Source organism: Anopheles arabiensis, chromosome X (genome assembly GCF_016920715.1).
Source record: "Anopheles arabiensis isolate DONGOLA chromosome X, AaraD3, whole genome shotgun sequence".
Taxonomy (NCBI): Eukaryota; Metazoa; Arthropoda; class Insecta; order Diptera; family Culicidae; genus Anopheles; species Anopheles arabiensis.
The window spans coordinates 15,039,272-15,056,333 of NC_053519.1; the positions used below are offsets into that span (position 1 = coordinate 15,039,272).

At 47.2% G+C, this 17,062-nt stretch overlaps 1 protein-coding gene across 1 annotated transcript; it reads right to left on the bottom strand.

The window, feature by feature from the left end:
- Nucleotides 1–2,876: 2,876 nt before the first annotated feature.
- LOC120906370 lies at nucleotides 2,877–13,200 on the bottom strand. The gene is made up of 4 exons (XM_040317981.1): nucleotides 12,179–13,200; nucleotides 7,260–7,307; nucleotides 4,959–5,423; nucleotides 2,877–4,854 (listed from the first exon to the last, which is right to left on the bottom strand). Exons 1-4 carry the CDS (start codon nucleotides 12,467–12,469, stop codon nucleotides 4,372–4,374), a joined length of 1,287 nt encoding a protein of 428 aa, XP_040173915.1. The 5' UTR covers nucleotides 12,470–13,200; the 3' UTR covers nucleotides 2,877–4,371.
- Nucleotides 13,201–17,062: the final 3,862 nt, after the last annotated feature.

Sequence of the window (17,062 nt, forward strand, 5' to 3'; positions counted from 1 at the left end):
TTGGTTTTGTTAGGGGAGAACAAAATCAGCATTAAAAAAAAAACACTCATACACACACACAGACACACACAATGCAGCTCTAGTTTTTGCGCGCAGTTTTTTTTTTTTTTGTACGCCCTTTTTTCCCCCATTTCTTTCTGCATTCGCACTTGGGCGGCGGTGCAGCGCCGCTTTTGCTCCCTTTGCGCAATGCTTCTTCAGCGTGTGCCTTTGTCGCCGGTTTGTGTTTGTGTGTTGTTTTTCCACCTTTCTTGTGTTTGTGTGTTGTTTTATGCTTCTTCTTCTTTTGTCCTCCCCCCCCCCTCCTCCCTCTGCTTGCCCAACTGCCGAAACCAATGAGCGCCAGCGACCAGCCAGAGAGGTCCTCTCGCTTTGGCGGACCGCTTCAGACCGCTCGACAGTGGGTTTGTGGTGGAAACTGCAAACTGAAACGCGGGGCCCGAAAACCCGAAGCCTTTGAATGATCGACAACAATCGGCAGTGCCGACGCTGCGCCGCGCTGCGGGGACGCAACTGGCGGGCAACCCTTGTGCACAATTCCCCAAAGCAAAGGCGCACACAGCGCGAGGGTAATTAGAAACGATGGGCAAATTTTTGCAAAACTGCACCAAAATGGAAGTACGGCGAGCTCAAAATGGCGCCCCCTATCCGATCCGGACGTGCATGTGTGTGTGTGTGTGTCAATCATGGCAAATGTACGGTATGTACTGTAGCTTTTGCGAAGAATATACTTGGAACAGGGGTTCGGCAAGGAATTAATGTTGAAAATGTCCTTTAAAAAAGGACCTAGTTATCTATTAGAACTATGCATAGTTGGTTTTACGGAGGAGTTATTTGTGTTAAAATCAGTAAGAAAATCAAAATGTTATTTCATTTTTTCCGTTAGATGGTTTTATATTAGATACTTCTTTCGAAGTACAGTGGAAGCGCCGTTTATCCGTGTACCTTTTATCCGGCTATCCGTCTATCCGTACTGTTGAGAAATGACAGTTCAATACAAAGATGACATTTCGTTCTGAGGAGGATATTTGAAAAAACGGTTATCAGAGCACATTGTCATAACAAAAAACACTATAATTCATGGAAAATTTCAAATATTCTCATTGGAAACACATAAAGTCAATAAAAAATTGCTTATTTGAATCAAAACATAAGAAAAATTTCAAACTATAATCAAGAATTTGTGCTTAAATATATTCTTTGCCTCATCATCCGTGATATTCGCATATCCAGGCGAGGTCAACTCCTGATGAGCCCGGATAAACGGCGCTCCACTGTATTTTTAAGATTTTATCGTACCAATCCTGTCTTCCTAACATTGTTATGAGACTGCAAGTGCTGGATGCGTTAACCTTGTGTGGATTACAACGAGTAGAAAAGTGCAGTGTAAAATACTATAATAAATAATTGCGTAAAATACAATTGGAATAGTCGCAATTAAAGAAAACAATAGATAATCAATAAAAAAAATAGGGGAAAAACAGAATAACTAGCACATACCACAAAACAAACAAACTCAAACGACACGTTTTAACTGCAAACATGTGAAGAAAAAAGGAAATGAGAAGAGCGGTTCAACCTGTTTCATTCCTACAGAACGTTTAAAAAGAAATAAGCAAGCGAAACGTAACACAGAAATGAAATAATAAATCTTAATCCCAACATAAACAAACGCATTTCACCACCACTCAATACCGAACAATGCGCAACAGCTCAGCGCAGTATCAGGAACCGTTTGCCATAAACTACGGCTCTCCCCGGACCCGTTCGACGAAAGAAAAACACTGCCTCGAAGAAAAAAAAAACTGCCCCGCAAAATTGCTACAGTAAGCAACGTTCGACAGGCCGTTTGAAAACCCCGACGGGGAAATAACAAATAATATTCGCCCCGCCCGTGGAGTGCGTTTCGACCGGGACCGTACAGCGCGACCGTATCTCCCACTGCGTTATGGTGATTATTTATTTACCATAGTTTAATCAAACGACAGTGTCAGCAAATCGGGACGCACCGCTGATGCTGTACCCATGCCAGCAAATGGGGAATATTTGTCGCTTTTCGGGTGGGTGGGGGGCTGTGCGTGTGATTTTCTTTGGGATCGTTTGGTGAAGGGGTTTTTGTTTTTCTTTCCCGCCTTTGCCGCTATATTAATATCTTACCAACGGGCGGATTGTAAAGGAGGATAGGCGGAAGGGCAGTGGTTGCAAATAAACAGCAAGACAAGTTCCTGATGCACCCGTGAAGCCGCGAAGGGATACGAGGGGACGCGCGAGAACACCCATCGATCGATTACAAAGATGTAGATAATGTGGTCCCGTGCAGTGCATGCGACGGACAGCGACAGCTTTGGGCAGGGCTGTAGCACCAGTCGGCAGAGTGTTTAAAGTTTATATGTTTATTTTTTAGGCTTTGTGAAATAAAACTGCTAAAATTTGCTCTTTCAACCCAAACTGGAAACAGTAATATGATGGAAATAATGTTTCAATATTTTTCCCAGGCTGCGTTCACAAGATTCGACAGCCCTGCCATACCCACAGAATTTGTTTTACGCTTACTAGCAAGCCTTCGCTCCTTGCCTTCGTACCAGCACACATTCCAATCAAAACTACCCATCTTTTCGATCCTGAATGCGCAACCTGATCCGTCGCAGATACCACCAGCACAGCACCCACCCACTACCAAGTGACGCATGTTTAGTGTCCCGAGTATAAGACAATTTGGGGCTTGCGAAAGGCAAGTGAAATGTATTTATAGCGCTTCCGACGAGGTTCTCACGGTTGCAGCAGGATCAATATTCGCACAAAATAGAAATCAACAAACTGTCATCATCATCTCAGCGAAAAAAAAAGTATAGAAAAATGTATCAGCAGACTGTAGGTTCGCTTTGTTATAATATATTTTAAAAGAGCTTTATTTTACAATGATCTTGAGTCAGTCTTTTTACACAAATGTACACTTGTTTGCATTGTTTTTTTTGTTTTACTATATATATATTACACCTCTCTTGCTTCTTTCTCGCTCATTCTCTTTCTCTTCTTCCCTCATATCTTCTCACGCTCTCGCTCTCTCCTTCACTCCATATATTTCCATAGAGATTCTCATTGTTTTAATTTCTTGTTCTACTCTAATGTGTTTAGCAGTTAGTTACACTGGTTTTGGACCTTCCGAAAACGGGTTTCCTTTATCCATTTCCTTCCGATTTGTTACCCTTTGTTTTGCGCCATTAACACGCTCTCACACACGCACAGAAAAAAAAGAGCCGTGTTAAACGCCACTGTCTCGCTGTACCCACCCGAACACCAATATCACTTCAAACTACCTCACCAGTAACCCTGTTTGCCTTCCATTCCATGCCTTCGCGACTTACTCTGATCGGTCAGCTCGCATTTCAGTTACATCGTTTTGTTTTTGATTTGGTTATCTACTGTTGCAGGATGCGTGCTCACCTTCGCCCCACTTGCGGAGGGCCAGATCACTCGCAGAGAGCTAGATGGCGCATCACACTGCCACCCAAAAATGCTGCCCAGGTTCATGTGTGACACCTGCGTAATTTGGTTTATCATTTCTTGCTGGACGTCTCCATTTTGATCGGGGAAACGTAAACGTAAAAGGAGAACATTGGTAAGGTTGTTTGTTTTGTGTGTGTTTTTGTTTATATCTAATATCTTCTTCTCATTACCTAGTTCTCGTTCTCTCTTTTTTGTTTTTCTCGCTCTCTCTCTCTATTTCTCCCACCGATAGTTTGATACATTTCATCGCTAATGTCCTGTCCCCGTTGTTAGTTGTAGTTTAAATTTCCAGCAATTTCAACATGTTTTAAATATCGACCAAAATGCCACATTCACAGAGGTGGTTCGAACACAAGGACTCAGTACAGCTGAAACAGATTACACAACAGAGAGACGGCCACGGCACCTTGGCAGACCCATTGACAAAACCCCCATAGAGCGAGAAGAACCTGGGCAATGTGCCAGCTTTACACATTCTAAGACTAGTATTTTATGTTTTTTTTGCTTACGTGCTTGCATCGCACGCCGTTGTCTCTTATCTTCTGCACCCTTCTGCATGCTCGTGTTAGTATAACTTAGTTGCGCACGAAATTTTCTTAGCGAAGAAACTACATACAAAGAGGGATTGCAGGAAATCGGTATGTTCCCAGAAAGAACCACACAAAATTCGGCGATGGCAACAGGAAAGATAGTTCGGAAAGAGTGTTAAAAGGATAACAAAAAACAGAGCTCTAAAACAAAGTCAGCGGGAGCAGAAGAACTAAGAGGCAAACTTACGCAAATCTCTTCAACGGTGCGTTGCGATCATAAATAGACTATTTACAGCAGCGAGCGACGCCGGCATCTCGGTTCCGCATCCCTCTATCAAACGTGCAGAATCTTGGGCAGGATTTCGCTCTCGATCAGCAGCTCGCGGTCCTCGTGCGGGCCCGGCTTCCGGCGCACCAGTATAAGCACGGTGAGCGCAACCAGCACGAGGGCCAGCAGGGCCACGAATACGCCGAGGATGAGTATCTCCTTGGAGCTGCCGGTTGGGCCGCTCCCGACACCAGCCAGCTCGCCCGCGCTACGATCGAACGGCCAGAAGCTGTGGTGTCGAAGATGTTGCTGCTGCTGCTGCTGCTGCTCTACAAACATCCTCAGATCGTCGTCGTCCACCGAGGGCGGTCGGTCGTCCTGGTCGGTGTCGACCCGATTGGAGGTGATGGTGTGGATGGCGGAGTTGATCGAGCCGCCGCCCAGCGGTGCCGTCTCGGTGGTGGTCGAGGTCGTACCCTGGAGACTCACGATCACCGCCTCGCTCGTGTCGACGAGCAGCGAGGCCGAGCGGATGAGTGCATCCGTTTCCTGGACGAGAGAGAGAGAGAGAGCAGAAGCAGGAGATACGGGCAAGGATAATTGCAACATTCAAACGACGAAAGAACTAAACCCTACCAGCCATCGACACTCACCTTATTGCGGCAGGTTACGTGCACGTGGTACTTGGTGTTGGGCCACAGTGACAGCTCCACCTTGGACGTTTCCGTCAGCAGGTTGCCGGTCAGCCCGCCGCCCGAAATTTCCCACGACACCAGACACTGGTGGTACTGCTGCAGCTGCGGCTCGTCGCTTGGCGTGGCGGGCAGTGGCCGGGTCGCCAGCGTCTGCATAATGCGCGACACGCCGTCCCGGACGCCGGGCACGACACCGCCGTCCCGGGCGATCCGCGACAGCCGCTCCACGTTCTCGGAGGCGGCGAGCGGCGACGGTACGACCGGGTGCGGCTGATGCTGCACCAGCTCCTCCGGCGTCGTCCACTCGATGTCGGCCGTCACGACCGACTCGTTGCGTATCAGGCGCACCAGGCTCAGCAGCAGCCGGTGGGCTAGGTCGTTCTCCTTCCGGATCTGGTGGTTGCGGTTGCACACGTCCCAGCACTCTAGAAGGAAGGACCGGTTAGAGAACTTCTGTGGAACACAAACTTCGCGAGCGAGGGGGTTGGATGTAGTTGGGCAAACAGCAGGCTTATCTCGAAGATGTATTGTTTGTCGTAAGTAGTACTGTCGTCCCCAAAAGAGGCAAGCAAAAGCCTAAACCCCAGACATGTCTTTCGGTTCAATACAGCACGCACGGTTTCGTAACAGACTCCTACACCCTAATTTCTCCCCAACCGCTTTCACTGTACACTGTAAAGCTTTTAGAAATGATATCCCAGACACATCAGCCACCGTTCGTATTAAGATAGAGCACCCGCAGCAGCAGCAGAGCGCTCCAAATCTTGCATCTTAATGGCGCTAATGCAACACACACACATCGCACTCAAAAAGCCCTAAGCGGTTTTTATAGAGTCCGCCTTCCAGATTCCCACTCTCTAGCATCTAATCCTTTACATCTTCTCACTCCCCAAAAAAAATACGCCAACACTCAAAGAGGTCTGCGCCTGTTCCGCTTCGAAAAAGGTGTTCCAAAAAGCCAAACTATGACGGCAACGAAAACAACATCTAGCGGACATTTTCTCACGTGTCCATGGTAGGCGTCCCGCTCCGACCCGCGATAAGCGCGCTTCCACTGAGCTTCCTCCGCCGGAACCTGTTCAACACTGATTGGGGATGGGGTTCGGGAGCCTTTTTGTCTTTGCGCCTTATTAGCCTTTATCTGCGGGTCGCTGCAGGACATAGTTTATGGGTCTTCGTGGTTCGATGGTTCGACGCCGTCGGCCGTTCATCTTCCCCGTAGAAGATCTCTCCAACCCGCCACCTTCGATGGGCAGAGCAGGTGCGCCTGCCTGCCTGCTTGCGTAAATGGACCCAAGTGAACCTTTTGGAAGAAAAACAGAGGTTTAAAATATTCCCCCTCGCCTTGGACCTTGGGCTCTCCATCGAGCTTTGATTGTTTTAAATATCGATCGCTTGCCCGAACCGGCTCAAACTTTTCGACTCCACTTCTGAATGGCAATGTACAAGCTCCTTTCCAACGGGTCGAGAAAGGAATGTGCATCGACACTGCATCAACAAACCATTATCTCGTCCGGAATGAGGCCTCAACCAGCCCAACCACCTTCGGGAAGGTAACAACAACAACAGCCCTGTGGCCGGGTGGGAGTATTTAATGGAATTGGAGCTTCTGCTACTGCGCTGCCCGACACATCTTCCACACTTTCCAAGCGCATCGCCACATTAATGGGAAAGCCTTGGTTAACTTCAGGCTCCACATGCTCCAGAGATGGGATTTTTGTGTATCTTCAGGCATGTGTGTGTGTGTGTGTGTGTGTGGGTGTGTGTACAAAAAAGAGAAAATTTCATTCCCTTCAGTGGCCGGGCTGCCAGCAAAGTTTCAAAAAGCTACTGCTCATGTTTAATTGCTTTTCCGGAGCAGTGCCGTGTGCTTCCCTTTCCTCAAGGATCGCTCCTGATCCAAGTCTCCGGAGCCGAGCCCGGAAAAAGGTGAAATTCTAGAGCCGGCACTTAGCATACTTCTTTGGAAGTGTGCGCTTCCCTTTGATGTCGAAAGTGTTGATCCGTCGTGCACTCAAGTAACCCACAAGTGTCCCCGCAGGCGCACACAGCCAAGCTCGGGCGCTTTTAAATGCTGCTCGGGTCTTAGGAATTCCTAAACAAAAACAACTTCCGGAGTTATCATTCCTAATCGGAGTTGTTGAACACGAGCGTCAGCAAAACAACTTCAATACAAATCCATCTCCCTGCTACGGAGATGCCTTGCTAATGCCTATCGTTTTGTCCAACGTGCCATGCCGTCTTGGAATTATCGCTTACCATTGAGCACTCGCGCTGCTGCGTGCAGAGGATGTCCTTTATAGAGCGCTAAAAGATGGTAAGGAGAAAGAGAAGAAAAAACAAAGATTCAATTAATACAATGTAATAGAAATTAAATATCTCACAAAACTTCCGAGCATGACCAATATCAAACCCTTTTTTTGATGCCCAAACGAAGTAGAACCGAATTCTACCCCCCATTCCCAACATTTCAAACTTCCGGGTCAGGCTGTATATGCCCCAAACCCCTCTCGATGATACAACAACTTCCAGCTCCAAGATTCAACTACTTCACACGCTAAACGACAGCTAATTGCTTCCCTTCGCGTTTCCAAACCCGCTCCCATCTTTCCCGTTCTGAACGCAGCACGGCAAAATCAGTCGCGCAGAAAGGACTTTCGAGAAAGAATCGAAAAAGCAAGCAAGGGAGTGGGAACAGAATAAAACGACCCGGGGGAGGGTGGGAGCATAGTGTTGGAACGCACTGCCAGCAGCTGGACGTGCGCCAAACCAGCCGTTAAGTTATGTCCACCATTCAAAAACCGGCACAGTCTGTTTTCCGGACGATCTATTTTATTGTTTTTTCAGCAGTTAGTTCCATTGCTGGTCTGTGTCGGTGCCAAGGCTTGCCAAGGCTGTTTTGGAAGGAGAGGTACGGTTTTATTGCAGTTTTTTTTCTTCTCGTGTTCTTCTCGCGCTATGAGAAGAGTTAAGATTATGTGCATTTGATTTCGGCCAATTTCTCGAAATCTTTGTCGTTATTTTTCTGGTTCTCCAGCGGAGTTGGGAGTGTTGAGATATTCGTACTGGTGGATGTCGAAAATGTCTTGAATGTATCGTTGAAAAAGAATTATCTGCTGGACAGTTAGCTGAACGAGCTGGAGCAGCTAACATCGTAGCAATATCGATGAGTTCAATATCAAACCCAGTGCCCAAGAATGTGGCTGAGAACGATTGTCACCATGTACTTCACCCCCGACGAAGACAACAAAACACCTCAACCAATGAAACCCACGGCAGGCAACAGCGATTGTATTAACCGTACCAGAGCGCCTGGTGAAGATACAATTAAGCGACTGGACATCCCCTTTTCGACATGACCTACGGATCGTAACACAATCGATTGTCAATATGGTGACTCAAGCTGCCTGTTTCTGCAAAGGTTGAAAGGACTTTTCCCCGCAGTCGCCGCTACTCATCCCGCACGCCCATCCCGCAACGACAAGTTCAATTTCCGGACCACCGATGCGACCGGTCAGTCCGGCCTATTCCCAAGGTAATATGGCTTGGAATGAAATTATGCCGACGGTTTAATCACCGTGTGTGTGTGTGTGTGACTCTTCCTTTTGCTCGGATCCAAGACGACCAAAGAAATCGTCTTCCTCGTGGGCACATGAGCGAACGCGCACCGTGTCCCAGGCTCGACGCCGGACGTCTCTAGCCCAAGAGACATCCCGTCTAGTAACCGGGCCGAACATCCAAAGATCCTCCCCCGTGGGGAATGGTTTTGGTTGGATTCCTGCCCCGTACACTGGCTGGCAACAATTCTGCAATTACGTGGCTTTTCGATTAAAAGCACTTCCGTTCAGAGTTCGCCCTCTAACGCCACACAACGACAGCGCCACTGTTCGGGAAGGTGGGGCCCACGCCAGACGTCCAGTTGGTGCCGTGCCTTGGACACATGCCCGAAACCCTCTCGGAGCCCAAATGCAACCGAAATGCAACCCATGCTCCATCGTTTAATTGGTATTGTTCGGCTGGAAGGCATCCCCGACACCACCATGCACTACCCATGCGCCGCCGATATTCCGGAGGTGAAGCGGAAGCGCATCACACGCGCTCCAGTCAGCCTACACCGCACGGACATGTTGTGGCCTGGGTTGGGCATGCACTGGGGAGGAACAGAGCGAGGTTTTTGGGACAGTTTTTCGTCCAAGTCAAACAACGCGCCCGAATGTGCGCGTGAAGCAATTGCCACTTACTCGGTTCGGTTACCGGTGGTATTGCGGAATATCGCGCGTCAAGTACCGGATCGGAACACCGCCGCCCCGTTCTCCATGGATGACTGCATTTCCCCCCTGATACGTCCCCCCCATGGGGATGTGAAAATCCGTGCGCGTCAGCGTCAGTGAGGCCCCCACACACGATTTGCATGTCTGATGATTTTTCGAATTTATCCATTTCCGTACCTAGCAGGGGAATGGCGTGATGGCAGGAAGGATGTTTCACTCTGTATATGGGTGTGTGTTTTTGGGGATGGGTGTATCCGACTATCGAGCAACTATCGATAAAACTTTGCCCACTTTGGTCGCACCAACGCTGGTGGTGGGCACAAACAAGAAGAAAAGTGCCACAATACGCGAACACTACTCGGGACCCGCTTGTTGGTTGATGTTTCAATAATGCAATTGATGGTGAAGGCTTGCCTGTTCCTCTGTGTGTATCTCCGCGACTCATCGAGCTTGAGCATGGAGAAAGGCTTACGCATCATAAAAGGACGATAACGTTTCGCAACAGGATACATAGGTCCAATGCTGGATTTAGTTTTGGTGCCTAAATATATATATATAATTTTGGACAACGAATAATTGATGGATTATATCATAAAACCGCTATTGTGGTCAGATAACTTTGATATTATGTTATTGGAGAATACAATTTTTGGAGTTCCCGTGGTCTTGGTGCTTGATTGGGGAATAATAAAACTTATTGAAGTTGAAATTAAATTTGAAGCTTTGATTCGAGTGACCATCCCAGGCCGATGCTTCTTAGCATCTAGCTGCTCCATAACATTAACTAACGGCTCCAATGCTCTTAGAAAGACATTCCCTAAAATCTTTTGGGATGGAATTATCATCATATACTTCTTGAGCGTTATCAAGTTTAGAGTACTAAATGTTACGTTGCCGCCTTCAACTGGTTTGGTTCGTTCAATCTTTCTACTCACGCACGTCTTTCCCTTTCTACCTTTACTTTGAACCATTCTGCAAGGGGATGTCCCCCTACTTTTCCCACCACAGCTTATCTTAGCGCTTGTCCTCTTATTCTAACGCTCCTACGCTCACCCTCCTGCCCTAACAACGACTATTTCTCTCTCGCTCTCTTCACCCACATCAAATCAAGCCGCAGCATCAGCTATCAGCGTTAAGGATCAAAATATTATAAATAAATTCAGTACGCATCCCCAAATCTTTACCCAGTATGTAGCCGAAGACGCGATAAGACAATCCGCCCTTCGGGTCCTGCTTCTCGCCTGGACAATGAAATTCGATTCGTGTCCGTTAACGACGACCGATCAGTATTTATTGCCGCCGAATCGCCAAGCAGAACCGTCCCAAAGCGGCACCGACACCCGCCACGAGGAGCAGCATCTACATCTTTCCACGCTGCACTGCACCTCATCTCATCCTCCGTGAAGGGAGCGAGAGAGAGAGAGAGAGAGAGGGATAGAGTGAGAGAGATAGTACTGAGCGCATTCACCTCACGTACAACACCGACGACGATGGAGTTTTCGGGCTATTTTTTGTTTTGCTTCTATTTTATCCTTACCACCCCCTCGAGTGACATCCCCAACGATGGCAACATGGCGCACTGATGTACGTGCAAACCGGACAAAGGACGACAACAAAACCCCTGCGTGCCCGTGTGCGTAGTAAAGTTCATTTACCTACGCCTTATGCCACGCCGGCAGGCAGCGGGGAGCAAGGTGTGGGATATGATGGATTTTACACATTTTCCATCTTCCAAACCGACTCGACTGTGCGAAGAAGCATTTCTTACCAGACGTGGCTGCGTGTCAGAACGGCACGCTTAGTGCAAACGAAAAAAAAAATATAACACAACTGGAGAGCAAGAGTGAGATAGAGTGCAATTGCGCATTGAGGAGCGCTCACAAATGCGAAAATTTAAAGCGATACAGAAAAATACGGTGTGACAACGTGTAGCAAAAACCGCACACACGACAGAGCGAATTTACACTCTTCACACGCTGACAAACACACTTCTCATCCATGAGAACTGGAAGCAACGTTTGATAGTATAGAAAGATTAGCAGAAAAAGATTTTTTTATTAAATATTTAATCAACGGCTGTTTATAGCTAGACCTTTGACCCGGTCCTTCTGCATGCTACGCCTGCAGCGAACGAATCAGAATAATCAGTCGCTTGCAATTGATAACGCATAAGCTTGACCAGTATCGTCCATCCGCTTTAAAAATCGTTCCTAAATCCCGTTCTACTTACTTTACTCTGTATTTCTACAACTTCTTCTTTTACAATTCGCGACTTTCTCAAGAGATCAGCTCAAAACACACTGCCTCGCTCCTGTTACACGAGCTGCAAATTTCTCCACTCGTCGTATAAACAACTAGATAAATAAACATAAACCCACCCCCGCACACGGTGCAAGCGTTCCGGATGCAGCCGATTGAGATAAATTTGCCAGCAATCGCGGCAGCAACATTGCCCCAAAGAAAAAGAAAACAACAACAATCCGCCCAACTGCACCCGGCGGCATTTATGATCAGTGGCTTTGATTTATGTTCGTCAGGCTAATGTGCAGTTTCGCGCGTAGGTTAAACTGTTGGCAAAAATCAACAGGGAGAAGAGAAAAAATTTGCGAACGGATGTGCTGCATTTATTTATATTGTGCGCGGTGGTTGTTTCATTGGCTTTCAAGCTCGTCTGGATCGGAGCTGGATCAAAGTAACCAATTGGGTCGACATTTTGTTGTTTTAGCTGCAACCGAGCAGGATTAAAATGAGTCTCAAACGAGCTAAACTGCAAATCATTTTTTTCTCCCAAAACGAGCACAGACCCGAGATACCACCAAACACCAACGCACATTCTTGCCCCCAAAAATGCCCATTTTGGCCCTTACCCCTTACGGTCGGGCGCATCGGCACAGTCGCTTTGCTTACCTTTTGCAGACAGCCCTCCCGGCAGCGCGTCGTCGACCGGGTCCGGGCCGGTGTCGGCACCGGCGTCGTCCCGGCGGCCGGCACCACTACCGCCGGCGTTGATCGGTCGTCGGTTGATGGTGGACGCCGCGGCTCGATCCGGTCGACCACGAACTTGGCGTGGAAGCGACGGGCCGCCGGGACGCTCAGATCGGACTCAGCATCGGGTGCGGCCAGCAGGCAGCCGACGAGCGCTAGCAGTACGCCCGCCCGGACGGTCAGGCTGGTGGCCGAGATGGTTGAGCCGGCCATCACTAGGCGCAGACTGGAGACTGGAAACACTCAACACTTCACTCCCTCACGCGGAGGGCAGCAACAAACACGTCGCGTCGGTCTGTTTTTTCTCAATGCCGCACCACGGTCACAGTAGAACACTATCCCACTACGGCCAGGACGCTACGAGCTTGCTGCTGATGGGCGCAGTATTTTTTTATTTTTACTGCACAAGTCACCCACCGCAAGATTCAGTGCCAGTAAAATGTTATCACTTCTGCTCGTTGCGACAGAGAATCGCAGGGAAATTGGTCAAGCTGCCACAAACAGCAGCAAACACACAGAACGGAGAAGCGCTTTCACCTTTAACACTGCCGCACGTGGCCACCGGGATCCGGGATTTTCAAACACATCACTTTCTATTCAACCAATCAAACGGGCAAATGTTGCCACTGGGACACATGCACACTTTTCGCAAGAAACCACCGCTCGCAATCAACAACGAACACACGCAAGACACACCGGGGGATGTTTTTTCCCCGCTTGTTCTCAAGTTACTCGGCAAGAGATGTGGTTTTGTCAAACGCAGTGCGTTGAGTTGAAGTTGATTGAAGACAGCAATCGTTGGCAAAACTGTTTACTGCGGCCAGAAGACAACACGACGACGTGCCTCGCGCACAGCTACACAACCGGGCGCACGGGTCTTCACTTTTCCAACACGGAGCTTCGGACCTCCAGAGCGAGGTAGGACTTGCTTCGACCGATGCACGAAAGAGATTGAACGGCTCGGCCGCTTCCAGGCGTGTTGTCAGCTCCCCAGCTCTTGCGGAGCGCCCTGAGTGTCACTCACTCTCACGCTCTTTCGCTCCTCGCGCTCTTGGCACTCATGCGTGTTGGCTCTTTTTTCCACTGCAGTGTAGGAGTCACTCACCGCCACGGGGCCACTCAAGCTTCTCTCAGCATAACGTGAACTGTTCGAGTGGTAGCAAGAACAAAAAAACTGCTCGATTTTTTATGTTTTTTTAATAAACATTATGCTTTATGGCAAACTGCTATGGGTTCTATATCCGTGTTTGTATTTGTAAAAAAATATTTTTATATTTATTATTTGTGAAAACGAAATCACCAGGGCTTTTTTCTCATTCCTCCAATAATAAACACTCCTGGCGATAGAAGGTCGATTTTTTGGAAATAAATCCTAAATATTGAACATAACACTATGCACAGAAAATGTAAACTTCATCCAATATAGTTAAAGCTATCTAGCAAAAACTGTTAAAAATTAAAAAAAAAACAATAAAATATTTTGCGAAAAGATCCTTCAAGTTCGTCGCTTACATCCCGCATTTGCTCATCGGAATCTTTCTGACCTTTATTGCCGTTCCCGCTCCAGCCGCTACAGCAAGTGTCGTCTGGTTTTTGAAGCATCCAAAGCTCGCTCCATCCGATGCTAATTTGCTGCCCACCGTCCCGCAGTAGCGCGCCGGACTCGGACAAATTTACACCACGCAGGTTCGAGCCCTGTTGTGCGGTCACGGTAACTACGATCCACGGTGCAAGATTGTGCACGAACCGGAGAAAGAGAGAGAGATAGAGAGGGGGGGGGGGGGGTTGGGAGAGCACACCGAAAATGGGCAAACCATTCGACCAAAGGGTTTCGCGACCATCCTGCCAGGGATTAACAGGTAACAGGAGCAAACAGCCAGCAAACAGCCCGCACCCCCCATAAATCCGTACCGGGCGCGCGCGTGCGAAAGGCCGCGGTGGATGCGTTCTGGGCTGGGCCGAACACGCCGCACCTCATTCTCCGCTTTTCTTTTGCAGCCCGGAAAAACGGAATGCAACAACGGAATATCGATTGGAATCGAGCCCGCAGAAAGTGAACATTCGTGTTCTGCGTCGGGATCGACACCACACGCAGCATGGCTGCAAGGTTCCAGTGCACCGTGCTTCATTTGCGTTTGCACCCGCAAAAGGAGTGGGGGGGAGGGAATCAACATTCCGTAAGATGGTGCCAAACAATCTCAGCAAACCGTCAAATAAAAGGTCCTTTTCGCAAGTCGCTCAACACATTCCCGCACGGATGTGTCGGTGTCCGCGTGTACGCGTGCTTGGATGTTTGATTTTCGTCGCTAAGGGTTATGTTATGTTGTGTTGCTTTCCTGTCCCATCCCTCCTGATCCATTACATTGTTGCAGTCGCACAGCACTGCAGCCGCTTTACAAGCATGCGTTTGACAAGTTTAACGGAAAGAGATTGAGCGTTGCAGCCAGAGCAATGCAAATGATACAGCACCGTTGAAGGGGAAACCAGTGAACGGACGAGCAGCACACCAGGAGAGGATGTATTTTTATTTGTTTTAATGTATTCGACATATTCTGTTCTACTTCCAATATTGATTCATAGAGTTTACCTTTCTTGAGGTACATTTTATGCTACAGGATCTCATTTTCTTCCTCTTTTATGTTGTTTTGAAATATATTGCAGCATTTTATTTAAATATTTATTTATTTACCAACATAAGTGTCTTGCACTCTTGAGGCTGTGATAAATTAAGTACTTAAAACCTAGCCTACACCTAAATCCTAAATTATTCTCCTAACATCTCCTAACATCCAGTGTCGCCAAAATTGAAGATTAATAAAATGTTTTCTTTTAATGCGTTGGTCGTTAAATTAAAATCAAAGTGATGGGACCATGTATTGAATAGCCTTGTCATAGCTAATAACGGTTCGTTGTATCCATATAAGGTACACCTGTTCTCGCCGACAAGTAAGTTACGAGAGCGAAGAGGTCTCGATGGCGCGTAGATATTGATCTTCTCTAGAAAAAAAGGACGTCTAATTCGTTCTTCAATATTTTGGCTACAAATACACATTGGTTAACCTTAAAACGGTGTTCGAGCGTCTGTAAGCCAAGTAGAAGGCAACGCAAGCGCATTTTAAAGCAAGTCTTGTAAACTTCCGTTGTATTGCCTCTATTCTGTTAATCATTCGGAAAAACCAAAGAATTGAGCATAACTCCACGCACGAGCGCACAAGACCAGCAAACAGCGACTTAAGACATACCACATCATTACATTCACGGAATTGTCGAAAGATAAAACCTAGCATATTGTATGCCTTGTTAACAGTGTTGTCAATATGTAAACGGAAATTTAAACTAGAGTCTAGTGTAACACCTAGATCACAGACTTCCTGGCGACGATCTAACACATTGCCTAACAACGAAAAATTATACTAGATCATTTTTTTAGTCTATGAAACGTAATAATGAAACATTTATCAAGGGTCAACTCTAGATCATTTTTAAACACCAAGTACCGAACCCATTTATAATATTTTGAAGGATGATGGAATCGTTAGGACTCTTAACCGGTAAAAAGAGTTCAACGTCGTCAGCATACATTAAACAACTATCAGGCGCCACACAATAAGTTAAATCATTAATAAATGTAATCAAAAGAAGAGGTCCTAAATTACTGCCTTGCGGGGCACCGGAAGAGCTAATAAATTCTGCAGAATTTGTATTTTGACTTGATTTTGACTTGATAACGCCTATTTTCGAGATACGAACTTATCCATGATACTGTATGCTGAGAAAACCCAATGTGTAGAAGCTTCAAGGCAAGTAGTTTATGGTTAACACTATCAAAGGCCGCTTTAAGATCGGTATAAAGCGTATCAACTTGAAGCCGACAGTCAAAGAAGCGCACACATGATGATACAAAATTTAACAGGTTTGTAGTAGTAGAGCGCTGGGGAAGAAAACCATGTTGGTTAAATGAAATAACCGGCCTGCATTTTTCTAGTAGAGCTTTATGAACAGCAATTTCGAAAATTTTTGTTCCAGCACACATGGATGTGATGCCACGATAGTTTTCAATGATAGATTTGCAACCCTTCTAATGCTCTGGGAACATAGTTGACGATTTCCATACGTCAAGAAAAGTGCCAGCATCCAAAGACACTTTAAAAATTTGTAGAAGTGGTTTCATTTTCATTGTCTTCTACATTTTCTTTTACTTTTCACTGTTTTGATTTCTTGTTTACATTTCGTTCTACCTTCACGGCCCTCACTTGCCTTTGATTTACACTTTATTGTTGTTTTGCTTTCAGCTAATTTCGTCAGAACTAATCTTGATGCTTCCCTAAATCGTGCAATTAAGACGAACTTTAGGACCGCAGAAACTCAAAACAGGCAATCCCACCAAATGTGTGCGTGTGTATGTCTGCTGCACAGAAAAGGTAACTAAATGCACACGAAAACCATCTCCCGGATCCGCTCGGCAGTGCTGACAAAAGTGTGCATGCATTATGCAATGAGCATTAACAAAAACAAACAGACAAAAAGGAGCGGGAAAACCCACTGCTCCGCGGCAGCACAAACTATTTGTGAATCATTACCCCTTTAAGGCCGGCAAGCGATATTATGCCAACAACGCAAATCAACCCTCCCGGTGCTGCCTGCCCTCCCTAGCCACACTGGCGCAAATGACAGTTTGCGCGCCTAGATGAGCGGGATGAGAGATCCATCTCCTGCCCGCGCAGCTCTGGCTCTGGTAGGGTAGGGGAAGGGGCGCGCAAACGGGCCGGTTTGCCGGCGCTCGGGACAACAATCTTGATCGCGCAC

Excerpts from the sequence above, each read along its gene's own strand:
- LOC120906370 (XM_040317981.1), bottom strand. The coding sequence starts at position 12,469 with ATGGCCGGCTCAACCATCTCGGCCACCAGCCTGACCGTCCGGGCGGGC. Across the intron at positions 5,424-7,259 it reads AGCAGCGCGAGTGCTCAATG|TGCTGGGACGTGTGCAACCG; the intron begins GTAAGCGATAAT and ends TTCCTTCTAGAG. Across the intron at positions 4,855-4,958 it reads ACGTAACCTGCCGCAATAAG|GAAACGGATGCACTCATCCG; the intron begins GTGAGTGTCGAT and ends TCTCTCGTCCAG.